We start from the raw sequence: 22,288 nt of genomic DNA, 5'->3' as shown, positions 1-22,288 counted from the left end.
AATGTGAATGATTTCGTTTACGAATGGTTCAAGTGTGCGAGGGCGAAGAAATTGAGTTTTGAAAAGGCTAGTTGCAAGAATGGAAGAGGCTGACATTAATATGCACGATTGTTGTACGCGCACAGTCCTAAAACGTCAGTGAAATTCAGTACTTTCATGCTGATTCATAAAGAACCGCAACCTTAATCAAGCGGCCACCTGATAAAACGGCCATTTTACAAGGTAACTTCAGATGGCCGCTTTAGACAGGTTTCACTGTATGTAAAGCCTCAGTAACTGGCTAACGTGTACTTTCGCACTTTCCTTCGTAGGTTTCAGTAAAAAAAATCGCTGGTGAACCCCCATTACTCATAAAGAATATCTGTGATAAAGCTTTTCCTACAAAGCAGTATGCAAACCTGTTCCGCATTATTTAACTGTGTCACAATAGAAACGCTGTGCATGAATAATTCTTTAGGTTTCCAAGCTTACGCCAAACATTCGTAACCCAGCAACATGGCGAGAATGTTAGGCTTCCTCGTCGTTGTAGCAACGGTGATTGTTTGCATCTCATCGAGTAAGTAGCCATCTCTTGCTATGGTCTTTGATCGTTTAAATAAGGCTTCTCTCTAGCTGAAAGAAGTCTGTTAATAACACCTTTTTCACATAAATTACGGGAAAACGGCTGAACGGATTTTAATGAGTGACCCCTCATTTTTATGCCTGGCATCCAAAGTTTTTCGGAGAAATAGTAGTTTTCAGTGAAATGTCAATTTTCCTACATAATTTTCCTATTTTCCAAAATCCATCTGTTGTCAGTTTTGAGAACTAATTTATTGAATCACGGCCGACTTGATTGAATTTCAGAACAAAACACACTACAATAAACAATAGGCTATTACACGAAGGCCATGACCTGCAGGATTGCCGACATATTTAGAGTTCAATTAAATTTGTTATTGAAAACTGATTCTGCAGTGTATAATTTTCTCAGTACAGCTGTGTATTGGATATTCAAATCTACGAAACTTGAGGTGGTTTGATGACATTATTACCATTAGAAATTAAATATTATTATAGTTAATATCATGATGCGTCTATTTTTCATTAATTGTACATAATATTGATGCAATAGTGATGATATGAAAGTGAAACGTTTTGAGGTTATGTAAGTAAATGTAGAGAATATCTTAATTTAGATCTTCATTTCTATAATTTACTGAGTGACTGCTATATATAACTACAAAACTTAAGATAATAATATTGTTATTAAAAATAAAAAAAATTACTTATTAACCCAGTGGGGTTGGGTCTTTTTCATATACTTCATGGCGGGGTAGTGTAGATATTAATATGTGTCATTGTCTTCAGTATTGGCTCGAGAGAGCGCAAAAATTACAGTTCCTAAGGAAAGATCAAAAGGTATTACTTACTAATAAATTAAGAGACCTAGAAAATTTTGTAGTCTCCAGATCATTTCAGCAAGATCTCTTAGTAGGATAAAATGATTTTACGCTCTACATTTCAAGTTCTACATGCAGCAGCTATACGAAAATGCTATTGTTCGAAAGCTTAGCAAACCTGACATTTTTTTAACTTTTGCCTACAATCCACAATGACCTGAAATAGCTACTGCTATCGTCCTGACATTGTTACTTGCGTTTTCGCGTTGAAACTCAAAAACTGAAGTTGGATAGGTTCAAGAAAAAGTATTTGGCCTAAAAAAATCCATTCAGAGGGAGTATGTTTCATTATTATGGAAGCAAATAACTATCAAAAAGACAAGTATTCTTCATTGAAAATAAATCTGAAAAATTGTTATTTGAACGTCTAACGAACTTAGTTTGCAGCAGCATTTGCTGCACAAGCCACTAGCTTTCTCTATAATGACTTCTAACTTTCTATCCTATGGCGCTTACGATCGTCCAATGATCGTGATCTCATAGAGACATTTTTTAAAAGACGCACCATGCGACTCCTTTGGTGTAGAGCAGTGGCGTACGCACGATTCAGTCAAGGGGGGGCAGACATCGATCCCATGACCTTTGGCTGAACGCAACAACGCTCTTAACAATTGAACTACCCAGGAACTTCACCCGACACCGTCTCAAATTCTCCCTTCATATCCACATAGCTTGGGTGGGCTGACAAGACACCAGAAACCCACATCGAATGCAGACAAACTCTGTGTGACTTGAAATTGAATCGGTCGTTTGTAAAACCACATGAGTCACAGAAAATAAGTTTCGAGAAAAATAGGAACAACTACCTATAGTTAATGGGTTTTCTGTTTCTGTCAAATTTTTACAGGAGAACCGTTAATTAGTATGTCTGATTACAAAAGCATTGTATCTTAATTATCTTATTTCATCATCATCATCATCATCATCATCATCATCATCACCATCATCATAATCATCATCGTCCTTGCAGGTATTAGGCCTAGTGGTCTGTTACGGTCTCCGTCCATCTTTTCAGGGGGCGCCACAGTGGTCTAGAGTGCCAATTTAGCGGGACATATTAATAACGTTTCAGCTACCTAACAGATTTTTATGAAATTTTACACAGTAGTTACAGGTAGCATATATGTTTTGTATGCAAGCTTTCGTTACGTTGGTATAAGGGGAACTACCCCTTATAGGGGGGCGCATTCAGACAAAATTAGAAACTTTTCTCCTATCTGAAAGATTTTTATGAAATTTTACAAAGCAGTTACAAGTAGCATATATGTTTTGTATACAAGTTCTGATTACGTTGGTATAAGGGGAAATACCCCTAATAGGGGGCGCAACTAGACAAAATTAGTAACTTTTCTCCTATTTAACAGATTTTTATGAAATTTTACAAAACAGTTACAAGGAACATATATGTTTTGTATACAAGTTCTGATTACGTTGGTATAAGGGGAAATACCCCTTATAGGGGGACGCAATTAAACAAAATTATTAACTTTTTTCCTATTTAACAGATCATTATGAAATTTTACAAAGTAATTACAGGTATCATGTATGTTTTGTATACAAGCTCTCATTACGTTGGTATAAGGAGAACTACCCCTTATAGGGGGCACAATTAGACAAAATTAGTAACATTTCTCCTATTTAACAGATCTTTATGAAATTTTACAAAGTAATTACAGGTAGCATGTATGTTTTGTATACAAGCTCTCATTATGTTGGTCTAAATGTAACTACCCCTTATAGGGGACCGCAATTAGACAAAATTAGTAATTTTTCTCCTATTTAACAGATCATTATGAAATTTTACAAAGTAATTACAGGTAGCATGTATGTTTTGTATACAAGCTCTCATTACTTTGATGTAAGTGTGACTACCCCTTATATGGGGGGGGCGCAATTAGACAAAATTAGTAACTTTTGTCCTATCTAACAGATTTTTATTAAATTGTATACAGTAGTTACACTTAGTACATTTGTTTTGTGTACAAACTCTGTTTACGTTGGTATAAGCAGAAGTGCCCCTTACAGGGGGATGCATTTAGACAAAATCTTATGGGGGGGGGGAAATGTAACATTTTAGGTACTATTGCACCTTTTGGACACTCGAAAAGCTTATTTGGTACATAATTAACAAGCTGTAATCTTGAATTCCCTGAATTATACTGCGGAAGCAGATTCGGTTCACAGATATTGAAATAATTGCAACCGAGAAAAATTGCACTACTGCACCTCGAAAGAATAGTGCTCATGAATTATTACTTCCGCAAATTTGCGCACCTTAAGACTAGATTTAAAATAGAGGTAAATAGTGGAGGAAGTGAAAAAAAAATCATTTTTGGACGAACAAAAGGGGTTTTTTTTTTCTCTACCTTAGCAAAGTCTGCACTCAATGGTTATATTTACATTTTGTCCCGTGTCCATTTATGCTAATTTGACATGCTATAATAACATTAAATGTAACACAAACAAACAGTGTTACATACCCAAAGAACTACTTGACATGTTGATACCAAATGTGAATGGAATCGACCACTTACAACAGAGTTACAGCACAAGGAAAACGGCAGACTCGCGGCGCTTGCTGAGTAAGAATGCTGGGTGGCGAAATGTGGCATGTTACCGGCTTCTTATCTCGCTATGCAGCCACCTCCGCTGATTAAGATAATCAATTCAGTGTTACTCAGTTATATAGGAAAAATAATTTAAGGGTTTAATTTCATTTTTTTACGTGTCATTTTTCTGCATTTGTCCTCCTAAATATGGATTTTAGACCACTGTGGGGCGTCTCAAAGATCGTCTTCCATGTGGTATATAGCGGAGAATTTGTCTTGGGAGTCTGGAACGGTCCATCCTATTGACATGGTTAAGCCATTTTTGTCTGTAGTGGTTGAGATGTTCATAAATAGGTGTAATTTTCAATTCTTTTGTAATTAGTTCATTCCTTTTGTGGTCAAGCAAGCTGTAGCCGGCAGTCCTCCTTAGAAATCTCATTTCCGCAGTTGTTAGGCGTTGAGCATCTGAGTTTCATTTCATATCACCTTAAAATATTTTTTTAATTTCTTGGACTCATGTTGTTTTAACAAGTACCAATAATAACAACTCCAGTATCCTGACAAAATATGGAGTGTATTGTTTGTTGTAGTATGAAATACATTATTATAGGTACAGTTTTCAATCAATTTATATTGTTATTTTTATTTCATATTCAAAATAATTCATATAATTCACAAATTAAATTCAAAATATCATAGCCGACTGAAAAAAGGTATTCACGAGTAATTAATTTTCATACCAGTGTGTCACATGTTTAATGACAATGTAAGAGTACAGACATATCTTTAGTTCACAATAAGAAATAACATAAGTTGCATATTATCCCTCCAAAAAAGACGGTGGTTCTGCTTTGGAATCTCTCTTTGAGGACGTTTCCTCTTTATATCATGCACTTCTACTTAGAAGGTGCACAGGTACACATCTTGTTCATTTTTGCTTTCAAATGACGTAGTTTTATTAAAAATGTCTGTTATATCTGGTACAGGTACTTCCACAGAACACTGTTGATTATTTTTTATTCTAAGAACTCTTGGAACTACACTCGCTGTTCAACATCTTGACAAAGAAGTGTGTGATAGCAAATGCGTCATGGACGCTTCATGGCGTTAAGTCACATAACTCCGGGACTGATGTGGTTTTGAAAGACCTCAATATTTTAAGATTTTATAGAATGCTTAGTGATGATAGGACTCATGTTGTTTTGACTGGAAATGATGCGTCTACCCATAGTGCTTCCTACAGTACCGTCAACTCATTTTCGTAAAAATGTGGACTCATGTGGTTTTACAAATGACCGATTCAATTGTGGTTTTCTGTTAACGTACCTACAGTAATGTATATATTATGCAAATCTAGCTTTTAACAGAAAACCACAATTCAAGTCACACAGAGTTTGTGTGCACTCGATGTGGGTTTCTGGTGTCTTGTCAGCCCACCCAAGCTATAATAATAATAATAGTTTCATTTTCCCTGGCAGAGTTAAGGCCATCAGGCCTTTTCTTCCACTCAACCAGGATCAAATCACATACAGAAAAAATACATACCGGTATACAAATATGAACTTAAAAATAATAATAAACATAATTAAGTAGAAAAGAGAGATTGAATACATATACACAATCAGTATTAACTTTGAAATGACAATAATAAAAAAATATATGTGTAATAAAAAAAAGAGACTGAATACATAATCACAAACAGAAAAATACATTCTAGTATACAAGTATTAAGTTAAAAGAAAAAAAAGAATTAATACATATGAATATAATCTCACAACTAAAGGAATAGTACAATTAGTATGATCAGCACAGCACGTGTTACATTGAGACAATGACAATTACCTAGATATCAGTGTTAATGGAAAAATAAAGTAATGACTGTGTAAAATAATAATAATAGTAATAATAATAATAATAATAATAATAATAATAATAATAATAATCATAATAATAATACCTAAAACTATTTCTGTGCATTTAAAATATTTCTAAACAACCTAATTTTAAACAACTGGGGACAAGCTATGTGGATATAAAGGGAGAATTTGAGACGGTGTCGGGTGAAGTTCCTGGGTAGCTCAGTTGGTAAGTGCGTTGGTGCGTTCAGCCAAAGTTTTCGGGATCGATACCCGTCCCCGGAACAATTTTCCTCTGAAATTATTCAAGTCTGCTTCACAGGGAGCTTTACCTGAAAAGCTAGATTTGCGTATTATTAAAATTGTTTGCAATTAACAGTATCGGTATTTTAAATTATTATTATGTCACGGTATATTATTAATATCATACTATGCTCTAATACAACATATTCATGAATATCCTCATAAAATCTTTGAAACGTATTTTTCACAGCCATCCAATATTTAACAAATTTTAACTTGTGTTTAATTTTGTATAATAAGAAATTCTTTTGTCATTACACTTACACAATAATTATGTATGATAGGTAAGACACTTTACATAACAGGACAATCCATGGAAACAATAAAATATATTGAAATATATGTAACTCTTTTTAAGTTTAAGGGGGGGGGGGTTCAAACCCGGTAAACCCCCCTTGCGTACGCATATGGTGTAGATATAATAGATTATATTATATTATATTAGATTAGATTAGATTAGATTAGATTAGATTAGATTTATTCATATTAGTTCACAAAAGTACTGTACAAACTTAATAATTTAAAAAATGTTCTAAATACAAAAAGTAGTTATACATAATAAATATACAATTTCCTAAACTAGCTACTTAATCTATCGCAAATCTCAGTAATTTATTGGTTCAAACTTGCATTTACGTCTAGTTTTATTGCATGTTTAAACCAATAGTGATAACGATTAAAACTTTTGACAATTTTCTACCATAAACATTTTTTTTAAATCAATTTTTATTTTTACTTTAATTTTCTAAATCTATTCTATAACTTTCATATTTATGTTTAGTTATGCATGTTAACTAATTATCCCGTGTCACCATACTGCATCCATGGTGTAGATATATATACAGGGACATCATTTTATTTTTACTTCAATTTTTATTGTACCCGAGTTTTTGAATGTACTTCACTCCCACCCCTTCTACTAAGGAAGTTCCAACTCCACACAGAACCAAGACCGCAGATAGTAAGCAGTACTGAGTTACTGAGTATAGTACGTTCCAGAAATATGTTCGCGTTTTCCAGTGACGAAAGAGCTTTCAATATTGAATCATATTTTCGCACAGGTACTGTCCGTTTGCCTACGTAGCTTCCCGATTTCCCCCACCTGCTTCTGCTCGCCCCTCTGTAAAAGCTGGGCTGTCTTAGCTCTTTTCTGAAAACATTAATTTCTCATAGGAATTACACGTTTACGTAATATTATACAGCTGTTTAATTTAACTTAAATAAAAGGGCCTCGTTAAGTAATTAACTGTCACGTGATTTCCTCCCTTTCTACAATCCTACGGCATAACAACTTGGACGGACAGTAGATAGCATGTCTGAGTAATTTTATATTTTCGGGTCGGGCAGAAGTGAAGATTGAATTTACAGTACGTAGAGTAGGTACAGAATTATTTCAACATGAGTTACTAGTACGAAGGACGAAACTGGCAATTGGAACTAGATGCAATAGTCTATAGTGCGATAATATGCACAAAAGAACTGAAGCCTGTATCGAAATGAACAGCCACCATTTTCAAAATTGTGTTTAAATATTCATATTATGATTATTTTTCAATTTAACTTCTTTCTCTATATTGTACGCTAATGTGCTGTAGACAGTATAATATACACTGCATAATGAATACGTTCGCATGGATAACTCACTTCGTGAGTAAAAACACTTATTCTTAATACAGTATTGTACTTTGATTAAAGAAAAACCTAATGAAAATTATCAAACTCAAAATCGCGATATTTCCTAGTTTACGTAAATGGATGAACTACTTTTCTTCCTTCCTATACCTAGTAGAGTGATTTGTGTTTTACGCCAGTATCATCGAACTCCAGTCTTGGAGGGGGGGAGCAAGCGGTGTTTCCGGTTCTCTAAAGGTATAGACAGGTTAATATTAAAAATGTTAGTAAAAATAAAATGAGGTCCCTGTATAAACCGGGTTTCCACGTAACATAACGTAGGGCTGATTATGGATAACCATTGAAGTCCTATACATAATTCAAACCTAGGTTAGTGACTTTTACAAAACGCTAGAATTGTGTCTGAGTGTTGCGTCCTTCGTGACCACATATTCATTACATAGATTATCTGTCAATTAGTTCCCTCGGGTGGGCCCGTTGCAATATCCGGGATACAATAGTGTGCATGCAGTGTGGGGGAGATGTACATTCGTAAGAAACTGGCAAACACGTTGCATTTCGAAGGTGTGACATTTTAATCGAACATGTAACTCGTCTGCCAACTGTTTATTTATTAGCGTTTGCCACACAACTAACGCATGGTAAATTTTGCTCATCCAAACATTTACCATTTTATCAACGTTTTAAAAGAATTTCAGACAGAAACGTACATCAAGCTACAAAGTATAAATACACAGAGAATAATTAAAAGAGCTACCAGGAATAAGCAAGATCTGAACTTCACGAACATTTACCTAACATTCTACTACTAGGCTAAGGCCCGATTGTATAAACCATTTAATCTTAGATCAGAGGTTAAATTGATCCTTGTTTCAGCTAAACTTGGAATTTTGTGTTGTATAAAGTCTAATCTGAGATTAATTTGTCTCAAACTAAAGTCAACTTTGACTGAAGAAATTTCTCCGATTAAGTTAGATGATCCAAGTTCAGTTATTTCTTTTCTGTTTGAAATATACGAGTGACAGATTGTGCAAATAAAATATCCATTATTATTAATTTTAATAGATATGTTAGGTACATTTATATATATTTCTTTCAATTTCTTGCCTTAATACACAAACATTCTTATATTTTATAAGGCTCTATCGTGTTCAGCAGTATCAAATAACATAACCTATAGCCTAATTATATTATGTTTATAACAACCATTAATTATTAATGGATATGATAGGTACATTCATAAATGTTCAATTAACTGTATTACTGAACGAAAATTGTCGTTTTATAAAGCTTTATTATGTTTAGCAGTATCAAACACCATAACATGATAACAACTCGGAGAACAGTCAACCTTCTTCTTATTGTCCGCCATTATTTACATTGCACAAAAAACCAGTGTCTCCAACAGAGTGTACGGAAAGTCGCCAAAAAGTAGTTGTAAAGTCGCTAGATTTCTCATTATCAACAAAGAAAGATTAAATTTTGTCACTATGGGGTGCTAAAAAGGTCACTAAATCCCTATTTAAGCAATATAAAAGTTAAAAGAAATTGTTGTTGAAAAAGAGTTAAAGTCGCTAGATTGGCAACACTGAACAAACCTGTGTAACATGGTCCGCGCATCACGTATTTCACCTGTTTATGCGATGTTGCCAAATCCTTTTCACGTGAACTTAGATTGCATTTGAACCAAGGTAATTTGATCGCAGAAAAGTTTTATACAATAGAAGAAGTGTCTGAACTCGGTTTACTTTTCGATCTTCGATCAAAGTTGATCTTTATTCAGGGAGTTTTATACAATTGGGCCTAAAAGTACTACTGCAGTCAGAATGGCATTGTAACTAGCAACGGTCGTACTCCACTTGAGAACCTGTTATGCAGTATATAGTGTTTGTGTTACAATATTCACTGTTTAAACACCCTGATCGATCTGTCTGTTTTAAATGTCGTATATGAATTATTTTCTCGGAAGATTTTAGTGATTAATAGTTGTGATCCCCATTATAACTACTAGAAGAATATACGGTACGTAATCTTTTGAACAAAGCCTGGCTGTCCCGAGCGTTCACGGAAATACCCGATTCGAACTTAGTCCCTCAGACGCTGGCCACTTTCATTTTGACCAAGCGTACATACAGAGTGCGGCATCTAACGTTTCCTATTTTCAAACCCCCGTAACTTATCTAGTTTACAAGTAAATTGCAAGAAATTAATCAGTTTACAACCATTATAATCTTGGAATTACAGTACATCTTTTGTTTTGAAAATAATGTCTTTAAGATGTCCTCCATTGGCGTCAATGCATTGTTGCAATCTTCCCAGCACACCGTCCATTACTCGCCGCAATGTTTCAGGTGTAACATCAGCAATTTCTTCACGAATCGCGGTTTTAAGGTCCTCGATGTCATGAAGGATATGACCGTAGACCTTACTCTTAAGATACCCCCACAAAAAGAAGTCTGGTGCAGTGAGATCAGGGGGAACAGAGGGCCACTGAATGTCACCTAATCTGGAGAGAAGTCGTCCAGGGGAAGCAGCACGAAGTGTGTTCATTGAAACACGTGCTGTATGGGATGTGGCTCCATCCTGTTGAAACCACAGGCGCTGAATGTTCCAGTTACGGCGTCTCAACTCAGGCAGGAAAAAAGTTGTCAACATTATGTTGTAACGCTCAGAATTCACAGTCACCGCAGGACCATTATCGTCCTCGAAGAAGTAAGGACCAATGATACCCTCTGCTGCAACTGCACACCAGACTACGACCTTAGGACTGTGTAGTGGTCGTTCAAAGATTTCACGTGGATTTTGTGGGGCCCAATAACGAAAGTTCTGCTTGTTTAGATAACCATTGAGACAGAAATTTGCTTCGTCACTCATTATCCGGCAGCTGTGAGTGTTAAATTGCAGCATTCTCTGACAACATTGGACGCGCATTGCTTTGTTTACTACTGTTAATTTTTGTGCGACCTGGAGTTTATATGGATGGAAGTGCAAATCATTATGTAATATTCTTCGCACACTTCTGTCCGACAAATTCATGATCCGGGAATGACGCCGCACGGAACGATACGGACTTCTCTGCAGAGCCGTTCTCACACGTTCGACATTATCAGGAGTCCGCGCCGTTTTCTGACGAACTCAGCTTTGTTTCGAACCGATCCCGTTTCACGCCACTGACGCACCCACACACTGATTATTTTTCGTGATGGTGCAACTCCACGTTGATTATCACCAAAAATCCGCCTACACTCGCGCTGGACAGCAACAATTGACTTGGTTGAAACAAACTGTTCAACACAGAAAATGCGCTGTTGCACCGGCCAACGTTCCGTGGTTAACTACAGACGTGTGAAAATTATTAGAATAATCTTAATTTTAATGGTTTTTTAATAGTTCCTTCACAAATATTCATTGAATTGAAGAATATTGTTATATAATATTACTATACTGATGTAGGATATATTTACTACTAACAATGCCGGAAAGCATTGTTGTACATTGGTATTTTTCTTATTTTATAATTGTTATGGGAATTCAGAAATTATTATATGATGTTGGCGGAATTGGAAACATCAAAAATTAATTAAGAAATGCTTTAAACAAACTGTTCTTTGCGTTTACATTGTTGTGAAGGTTCAAATGAACGTATACATCTGTTTTGTGCATATAATTTTTCATGTTTCCAATTCCGCCAACATAATATAATAATTTCTGAATTCACATAACAATTGTAAAATAAGAAAAATACCAATGTACAGCAATGCTTTCCGGCATTGTTAGTAGTAAATATATCCTACATCAGTGTAGTAATATATACCAATATTCATCAGTTCAATTAATATTTGTGAAGGAACTATTAAAAAACCTTTAAAATTAAGATTATTCTAATAATTTTCACACCTCTGTAAAGGCTTTGCTATACCGAATCCCTGTGTTTGCAAACATGTTTTACCAACAATGTGAACAGAATCGCCAACTTAAAATGGGAAACGTTAAATGCCGCACCCTGCTATACACAAATTTTATAAATAAGTACAAGTTGGGCGTATATTTGAGCCTCCGAGAGGTAAAGCGGTGTAACAAACAATATATTTATTTCGATCTCGTGTATGAGGTTGTTAGCTATTAATTGGTGGAGTGACATAATTTTATTTCAAAGATTAGCCGGTAGAAGAGCACTCAGATCTTCTTACTGTAACTGCAATCAAAGCGCCACTACTGGTGGTTCAGTATAACTCACAACGCCTGCTAATTGCTTCCCCGCCAGTCGTGTGTTATCAACAGTAATCTCACTAGACGTTTTGATTGATGTAGAGAAAATCAAAACTCGAGTGGGATTTAATTGACTATTACACGATTAGAAGAAAGTATATAAAGATTAGAAGTAACGAAGTACTCCAATACAATAAAATATTAATTGACTTACGAAAATACAACTGTCTTCAAATGTATTATTGTACCATCTCAACATTACAAATATTACGCTAGATGCATGCTAGATGGCAGTAGTGAGCAATGCCTTCTCGTCGAGAAGTTCTCGATCTATTACACACGATGGCAATGTTACTAGTCAAGAAGGCTTTGTTGATTCAGTTTCATTTTTATTGAGGCAATGTTACTAGTCAAGAAGGCTTTGTTGATTCAGTTTCATTTTTATTGAGACAGTTGCATTCTACTTCAATTATCCGAATCCCAGTAATCAACGTCACTTGACAGATGATTTTCAATAAATCTTAATATTAAACAATCTCTGATACGTGACTATTCATAATGTCATATAGCAGAAGCTATAACATAACCTAACTAATATACACAAGTGTTAGAAAAGTTTTAATTAACGACGATAACATAAAAAATAAACATGAATAATTTTAAAAGGAATAATTATTGAATGTACAATTTTCAAATTTGAATGTGGTTGGTGGTTCAATTGATGTTATATTGGACGTGTGCGTAATAGAAGTGGAACTCGTTGATTTAGGCCTACTTCAACTTATTCAGGATTTCCGAATGGTGCCCTTCATTTATTTGTAAATCGGATTTCAGAAGATGCATAGGCATGATCAGTGATTTTTATGAATTCTTGTTCTTGAATGCCAATGCGAGTCATATTTGAAACTGCTGTGCATCGACTGGAGTGGTTTGTAATTATATATATATATATATAAATTTTTTTTTTTTGACGCCAGACCAACGCAGTTTCAAATGTTGGCAAACAAAGAAACAAATGCTAAGGACGCGATAAAATTAAACAAATGCAAGGGACACGATAAAATTAAACAAATGCTAGGGACGCGATAAAATTGTGCGATATGCAGCCATGATTGGTTGAAATACGTCCTTTCGTACCGTTTTATTGGTCAAAAGTAGTATGACGTAGTAAGAGTGTAATAGTCAGTGTTAATGTTTGGGTTAAAATTCGCCAGTGATGAGCAATCTTGAAGTGAGGTAAAAGTTTCAAATAATGTACAGAGGCTAAGCATGATATTTAAATTCAACCTGTAGCTTTAACAGTAATTAACAATAGGCCTGTATTCAGTGAATGAGTTCAGTTCATACCTACATTGTTCTTGTTTCAGTTCCAGGTGCCGTGTCACAAGCTGAGGTAAGTCAATTCACAATTATTCTCATAGGATCAAAGATATGCAACTGTTCCGCGAGTTTTGATTCATCATCATCATTAAGGTTTGAGCCATTTGGTCTGTTCCTTCTCAGAGAAACTGATCTTCCCATCTATTACAAGGTTTACCTACACTCCGTCTTCCATTTGAAGTATAGTTAAAAAGTAATTTTGGGAACTTGTCTTCATTCATACCTTCACTATGCTCTTTCCAGTCTTATTTATATTGTGATAATTTATCACTGAGTTAAAAAAGTTAAGTTCAGCATGTATGTCTTCAGATCTTTTATGATCTAAAAGAGTAAACCCCGCAACCGATCTAAAAAATCTCATCTCTCCAGCCTCTATCTTCCTTCTGTCTCATTCAAAGTCCAGTTCTCGCTGCTATATGTGAGCATAGGGACTCACAACTTACTTACAAATGCCTTTAAGGAACCCGTAGGCTCATTTCCGCCCTCACATAAGCCCCCCATCGGTCCCTATCCTGCGCAAGATTAGGCTTAATCCAGTCTCTATCATCATAACCCACCTCCCTCAAATCCATTTTAATATTATTCTCCCACCTATGTCTCAGCCTCCCCAAAAGTTTTTTTCCCTCCGGTCTCCCAACTAACATTCTATATGCATTTCTGGATTCGCCTGAACGTGCTACATGCCCTGCCCATCTCAAACGTCTGGATTTAATGTTCCTAATTACGTCAGGTGAAGAATACAATGCGTGCAGTTCTGTGTTGTGTAACTTTCTCCATTCTCCTGTAACTTCATCCCTCTTAGCCCCAAATATTTTCCTAAGCACCTTATTCTCAAACACCCTTAGTCTCTGTTTCTCTCTCAAAGTGAGAGTCCAAGTTTCACAACCATACAGAACAACCGGTAATATAACTGTTTTATAAATTCTAACTTTCAGATTTTTTGACAGCAGACTGGATGCCAAAAGCTTCTCAACCGAATAATAACAGGCATTTCCCATATTTATTAATTTCCTCCCGAGTGTCATTTATATTTGTTACTGTTGCTCTAAGATATTTGAATTTTTCCATCTCTTCGAAGGATAAATGTCCAATTTTTATGTTTCCATTTTGTACAAGCATAGGAACTTACATAGCTTTATAAAATTGAAGTTTTGTGGACTTCAAAGTTTTACGTCCCAAGATCCTTCTTACAGTGCCACACATTTCTTGGAACGTATTCACTTTATAGGTTATATCGTTTTCTGGCAGTATGATACATTGTACCCTAGGTAATTGAAGGAGTTTACGTGTTCGATTATTTTGCCCTCTATTATAACTATTTTACCTCTTAAATTATATTTACCTATGAAAGCCATAGTTTTGGGTTTGGCTGATAATATCTTCAAATTATAATCTAAGATTTAGAACGGATCTGCGAGTCTCGATTCGCATATAATAAAATATATGGATCTCATTCGCGAACTATGACTGATACGAAGTTACACACATGACAATTTCTGCGACTCTTGTGTCAGACAAAATTAAACATACAGAATTCTCCCGTGCTTCTTGATTCGCATGATTTAAATATATGACTTTAAATATAGAATAAAAATATTGATCTATTCTCTACCTCTCAACTCGATTATCATGTATAAAAAATACGAAACCCTTTCGCTATTCTTGTCTCAGTGTAAGTGCACTGCTTGGCTGAGAATGGGTCAACGAGAAGAGCAGACGTTGTAGCCATCGATCGCCGGAATCTTGACCCCACTGTCAGTTTTGAGAAGCATGATCAACAAGCCAATAACATTAACGATGAAAAGAAGTCTATTTACAACCCATTTATTCCTCACTTCAGTGAGAGATACAAAATGAATATTAATACATGGGAAGTGAAAGGACTTCTTTTTGGCGCTAGGGGAACTTCATTTAAGTTAACCAAAACCATTCTCCTTTCTCTTGAATTTTCTAATTAGGACATTAACAAAATATGTCTAATGGTATTGAGAGATTCATTATCCATTTTACACAATCACTTTATAATACCATGTAATTTTTTTTACTTCATTTCATTACTCTTCAATGTATTTTCATCTCATCTTTCTCCGAAATCAAATTGTACTTTATTTTTAAATTTATCATTGTTCCGTATTCTGTCCGCAATCATATTGTATTTTTAATTTAACCTCTGCTTTGTATTCTGGATCCTAGTATATTTCGGCCAGATGTCCCAAATTGTGGAATTTGTGTGCAAATACTGAAATCATCCACGTCTCTAATGGCATAATATTGAACTACACTGTCTCCCACATTTGAATCCTTATCTCTAGGCTTTCTAAAACAATAAAGACGTCACTTTCTGTAGCATGTAAATTTTAGAAAACATTCGTATGATAAGAATTTGTTGTTAATTTTGTGTCCATACGTTGTGAAAGTAACATGATAATTATGAAAGCGAATGTCCTGTCGTGCAAGTACCATATAAATAACTAATTGTAGTTTGACATTCAAACAACAATGGCCCACTGCCGCCACCCAGGCGGCAGCATTTCCAATTAAATTTTCAACGAATTTGATTCCCATTGGGAAATACGTACATACACGGAGATTCTTGAAGATTATGCCATATTCTAGAATCTGACTTCTGACGTCATTGTAATGAAAAAAGTTCATATAAACATGTCATATATTTTTTAAATTGAGCAAGTTCAGCCCTGCTGAATGTTAAACATAAACGTGGAATATTCATATGTATGAGGTCTCGCCCACCTCATTGAATATTACATGACTAATATGAATCAGTCTATTGTATTATTACTATTAAATACGTTAGCAGTTGTCATGAAACTGATGTTGAATATGGCCACAAAGTCATTTAAAATATGCGCTCCTGCATATGTGACGTGTATCGTCTCAAGTGCAGGCAGTATGGCCGTAAAATAGCATTACGAGAGGGGTTCGGCCGGCGCCGTGGATCGTGTCCCGGCATAGCTCAGTTGGAAAGAGCGCTCAGCGCGCAGAGCTGAGAGGTCCTGGGTTCGATTCCCGGTGCCGGTACGAATTTTTCTCGTATTTAATAGTAATAAACGTGGAAGTTAAGATGTTTTATGTATTTTTAATTATTTACGAGGACGGTACTGAGTGTATTATAAATTAATGAACCAAAGTATTTTAAATAACATACAGTACCAATGGGGATGTATTTTGTGACCACTACAAAAGTGTTTAATTTCGAATAATTTTTAACAGTTGTAATCAACAAATAATATACTACAATAAAAAATAAAAACTGAAATGTTATTGTATATTTTCGAACGCTTACTTAAATATAACAATCTGGTAAATGTTACGCATCACTTTCTCCACATCCATCGTCACATACTGAACAGACCATAGTATTACTACAAAAGTGTTTAATTTCGAACAATTTTTTAACATTTGTAATGTTAACATCACACTACACAAACACACCCTCATAGGAAATATAAACAAAAGGCTCCAAGACCAGCAACAACCAGTTCTGAAGATGGCCGATAACAGGCTGAAACATGTTAACGAAGTAATGTAAAATTTAACACGAGAAAGACAGATAATACGTTTTCCGAAGTGATATAGTGTTGAAAGTTGTGTAATCAAGATGTATAAAGAAAAGTTGAAGTGTCATTGTATATTTTCGAACAATTACATCAACAAGAGCGGAATTTATTTCGTCCACTTTGACAATTTTCGTACTTTAATAAAATTATCACTGAAAACGATTAAACCATAACACAATAAGTTAGAAGGATTACAACTGAAAATAAATAATATTTTCATATTTTTAATATATTAATTACATCTTGATTACACAACTTTTAATACTATCACTTCGGAATATGTATTATATGACTTTCTTTCCTCTGAGGATGACCCATAATAGGTCGAGACATGTAAACCAGGTACGATAGAATTTAACACAAGAAAGTCATATAATACATATTCCGAAATTAATTACATATTTAAAGTATAAATTTTGCAGAAGGTAGGCACAAAGTACACCTCCGCTGGCAATACTAAAGTTAAATAATAATATTCACATTATCACTCACTTGAAAAATGTTATTAAACCCGGTTTTCAAAGACCCCATCTTCTACAGCAATACATTAAGTCGCCCTAGTGTGAACTGCGGGCGCCTCATTCCCTAACTTCTGTTGTTCGGATGCTAGGTAGATACGTTGTACCGGTGTTGAGTTATCTCTAACCCTGACACTGACGTCACGAGATTTTGTGTCGCTGCTATCAGCTGTACTGTAACACAGTTCCAGATGTCCAGAGAGAGAGAGAGAGAGAGAGAGAGAGAGAAGTTCACAAGGATGCGTGATTTTACCCAAAACTATTCAAAATCGAACACTTGCATATATGGACTTTTTCCTTCACAATGACATAAGGATTCAGATCCTAGAGTAAGGTGTAATATTCTTGAATCACCCTGTATAAAGACTAGGCGATAAAAGTTTGTGTCAAACTAGTTCCATTGTAATAGTATTAACGTTTTATTTTCAATTACATGCTTTTGAATTTTGAAATGTAATTACAATAATATTTAAAATATTTTTCAGATTTCTTCCTCACCGGAGACAACTATCAGTCCTGTGACAAGTACATCAGCACCTGATAGGGGTGGTTGTCGACGTCACGGACGTCACGGTCGTCACGGACACGGACACGGACACCATCACCACCACCATCACCACCAGCACCATCATGGCCCTAAGCAAGACCATACCATAGCCAACGATACAAATTCGACCAATTCCACAGATCACTCTTCACACACAGATCCAACAATGACTGAAGACACCACTACGGTCGTCGTCGGTTAGATACAGTGGTACTACCACTCGAGGGCAGCAATTCGTCCCAATTCAGAAAAAAAAACTTGGTTCCAACATCTGAGTGATACTGTTGTGTATTGCAAGAAATATACATTAATCACCGACATTATTTGCTTGGCTTCCAATTTTCACATTTACCAGTGAAACTACCAACTGAGTCGTATGATGACGCAGAATATCTGCACGGTAATATCATGTGTACTTCGGTACATCATAATGATATACAGTGGCGCCCATAAATATTCGGTTCGTGACTGATTTTACAGTATTTTGCTATTGTTGTTTTGTTCTGTGTTCAAGCGAACCGCATTTCCTTGCAAATACATTATTTAAACACTTTGTACATAACGTTAAATAATTTACATCGAAAGTTTAATATTCACGATGTAATAACAAATAATCGGCAAGTACCATCAAAGTTCACTCTCTTTAATATTCGGTTTTGATTTCTTTGCTTTCAATCTAATGCACGTTTTCCGTTGACATCATTGTAGGGTTCAGTAGCGAACGTGCAATCATTCTGTCTACACGTTGTGCACAACCCTGGCGAGGTTGGACTAGTCTACAGGTCGTCAAATCGGTCGCAAAGGAAACAACACAACTTTTGTGATCTATCATGACGAAGAGGGGCTAAAATACACAAAAATAGCCAAAATATTAGTATGAATAAGAATACAGTTGGGGATATAGTGGGAAGAGACAGAAACGAAGGCAGAATCGAGTCCATACCACAGAAAGGGCAGCCAAAAAAATTAACTGAACGAGAAGACCATTCCATCCTGAAGAAAATAAAAGAAAATCTTCGACTAAATGCAACGAAACTTGCAGCATGTGTTCTTGAGGAGTTTAGCAAGCAGGTAGGTGCCGAAATAATTCGAAGAGATTTGAGGAAAGAGGGGTTTAATGGGAGAGTATGTAGGAGAAAACCTTACATAAATGAAATAAATAAAAGGATGCGGCTTCAGTTCGCAAGGGAACATGTCCATAAAGAGGAAAACTGGTGGGACGTTGTGATGTTTGCTGATGAAAGCAAATTTAACGTCTTCGGGTCGGATGGACAACAGTACGTGTGGCATAAGAAAAATGAAGATCTCGGAAAAAAAAGAATCTGTTGCGAACAATGAAACACGGTGTGGGCAACGTCATGGTATGGAATTGTATGGCTGCAGGTGGAGTTGGTGAACTTGTTTTCGTAGAAAAAGAATGGATCAGGATGTGTATTTGGACTTTATTAGAAATAATTTAAAATGAAATGGCGAGAGCTAGGGACTAAAGACAGTTTCAAGTACTATCAGGACAATGATCCTAAACACACAGCTGTAAAAGTGCATTTATGGCTTCTATACAACTGTCCGAACCCCAGCACAATCACCGGATTTAAATCCGATTGAGAATCTGTGGAAGAACCTTAATCGCAATATCAGACAAATTTATATCACTTCCAAGACAGAACTGAAACGGAGATTAACGGAAGAATGGAGGAAAATTAGTCCCCAATTTACTACGAAGTTATCCAGAAGCATGCCAAGGCGTTGGAGGACTGTTTTGAGGCAAAAGGGGTATTCAACAAAATATTGAATTGAACAAACCGAATATTAATGAGGCAATATATTCTATCACAAATAATGTATTAATGTTTATAATTTTTTATTATGCAACAGAGAAGATGTTTTTCATTTTGTTGTAATTCTATGTAATTTAACAGAGAGTATACTTTTAAGTTTATTATAGTGCACATTTTTACTTTCACTAATTTTTTTGAAAATAACTAGTGTATTTATTTTAATCTTACATGCCAGTCAAACCGAGTATTAATGGGAGCCACTATATGAGTGGTCAAAGTCGGGAGCTGATGGCTAATGCATTAAAGTTTATGAAGAATGAAGTAGATCTGGTGACTTCAGTATTCATGTCCCTAAATGACAAGAGAGGTCAGCTGCTGCAACAGGCATATCAGAGAGAACGATGCGTGTGATAAAACAAGAACTATCCGCCATTGAGAAGGAAGTCAGTCAGTTCTCAATACCAGATAAATACAGCGACTGTTACTAACTCGGACGATTTTGACCAGTGCATAGTCATTGACTACCTAAACAGATATGAACTCTTGGACACATAACAGTCAGGTTTCAGGACTCGACACAGTACAGCGACTGCGCTGTTGGAAGTAACGGAAGACATCCGAAAAGCTATGGAGGAACGTAAAATTACAATACTGACACTACTAGACTTCAGTAAAGCGTTTGACACTGTAAATATCGACTTACTGACGGGAAAATTACGATCACGCCAACTATCAGAAAACACAGTTTCTTGGTTCTCCTCTCATCTCAGCGAACGTCAGCAGTGTGTTTGCATTGGAAGTCGAACTTCCTCTTGGCGTATCGTTGATACTGGAGTCCCGCAGGGATCTGTTCTATCACCACTACTATTCGCTATTTACGTAAATGACATCCCCTCGACTCTACAGCACTGTAAGCATCACCTCTACGGAGACAATTTACAAATCTATATCCATACAACCCCTGACTCACTCAATGACGCAATACACAATCTTAACGAGGACCTTGAATTTATATCTGCATGGGCCAGAAAGTTTGGTTTGACTCTCAATGCAAGAAAATCACAAGCAATCCTAGTGGGACATCAGCGTCTATTATGCAATATTACTCCTGCTCTTCGAGTCAAGTTAAACGACACAATAATCCCTTTTGCTTCCTGTATTAAAAACCTTGGAGTTTACTTTGATACGCATTTAAACTGGAATAACCAAGTAACCCACACTACCAAAAAAGCGCTTTCCATACTACATTCCTTAAAGAGCATTCGAAAATTCCTTCCGCTATCACTCAAGAAAATACTAGTGGAAACACTAGTAATGCCCACTTCGATTATTGTGATTCTCTACTGACTGACCTCAATGTCAACCAGTCGCAAAGATTACAACGTGTTCATAATTCTTGTGTTCGCTTCGTCTGCGATGTCCGTCGCGCTGACCACATTATCCCATCCTTCCAAACTCTAAACTGGCTACGGCTTAACGAACGTAGAAATTTTCATTCTCTTGTTCTCCTTTTCCAAGTCTTTCACACCTCTACACCTACCTACCTTGCCTCACGTTTCAGTTACCTGTCATCATATCATAATCTCTTCACACACACACGCAAAATAGCCGCATACTAGCCATACCAACACATAAGACATCATCGTATTCATCATCATACACAATCTCGCTCTCGCGCTTGTGGAATACCCTACCCAGTGACATCAGAGACTGTCGGAATTTAGTAGCGTTCAAAAGCAAGCTTATTAAGCATTTTCTTACTGCGTAGAGTAGGTTTAATTTTTACTTAGTTAATAAAAAAATTTTCTCTCTTCTTAACTTTTACAATAAACTGTCTAGCTTTTATTAATCAGTTAATCTTTTAGTACTTTGATTTTTATTGTATTTGTAAATTTAATATTAATTGTAATTGTATTCTTAATATTGTAGTTGTAATCCCCTGGTAGAGGGGAAGAGAAGGTCTGATGGCCTTATCTCTACCAGGTTAAATAAATACATAAATAAGTTAAATAAAATAAAATAAAATAAAGGGGACGTGCATGCATTTTAAGTTACTCATTGAAGAAGTGTGCACCGACTGTAGGGAAACTAGAAGTAAATTAGGGGGGAGTATTGGGTTTAGAGGGAGTGATAGAAGCTTTCGATATGTATTGAACCAATTAGGTTTGAAATGGACGGAAACAAAGGAATAATAGAAAAGTTATTATCTGTTATTAGAAATAAAAGAATTACTTATGTCAGACAAATATAGTAATTCAGAGACAATGGACGCGCTATTGTGTACACGGGCGAAAGCTACATAGTACTTACAAATTATGTAAGCAGTAAAGACTAGAGTGACGATACAAATAAGGGACTGAGGGTTCCGTTAAACAAAGAACAAAGACTTATAATTATTGTACACACGGGGAGTGCCGAGCGTTTTGTACATAATGTAGAAGGCTGACTCTAGAAGGCCTAGTGGGGATTATGAGCTCTCATACAGTTAATTTTAAA

The 22,288-nt window shown here is 35.7% G+C and overlaps 1 protein-coding gene across 1 annotated transcript; it reads left to right on the top strand.

Moving 5' to 3' along the window:
- The first annotated feature begins 401 nt into the window (after positions 1-401).
- LOC138700337 (protein doublesex-like) lies at positions 402-20,328 on the top strand. Its single transcript, XM_069826895.1, has 3 exons — positions 402-556; positions 13,359-13,384; positions 17,953-20,328. The coding sequence occupies exons 1-3, from the start codon at positions 496-498 to the stop codon at positions 18,214-18,216; spliced, it is 351 nt and encodes a 116-aa protein (XP_069682996.1). The 5' UTR covers positions 402-495; the 3' UTR covers positions 18,217-20,328.
- Positions 20,329-22,288: the final 1,960 nt, after the last annotated feature.

This window comes from Periplaneta americana, chromosome 5 (genome assembly GCF_040183065.1).
Source record: "Periplaneta americana isolate PAMFEO1 chromosome 5, P.americana_PAMFEO1_priV1, whole genome shotgun sequence".
Lineage (NCBI taxonomy): Eukaryota > Metazoa > Arthropoda > Insecta > Blattodea > Blattidae > Periplaneta > Periplaneta americana.
Note: the sequence above shows the minus strand (reverse complement) of the source record. Positions and strands in the feature narration are given on the sequence as shown.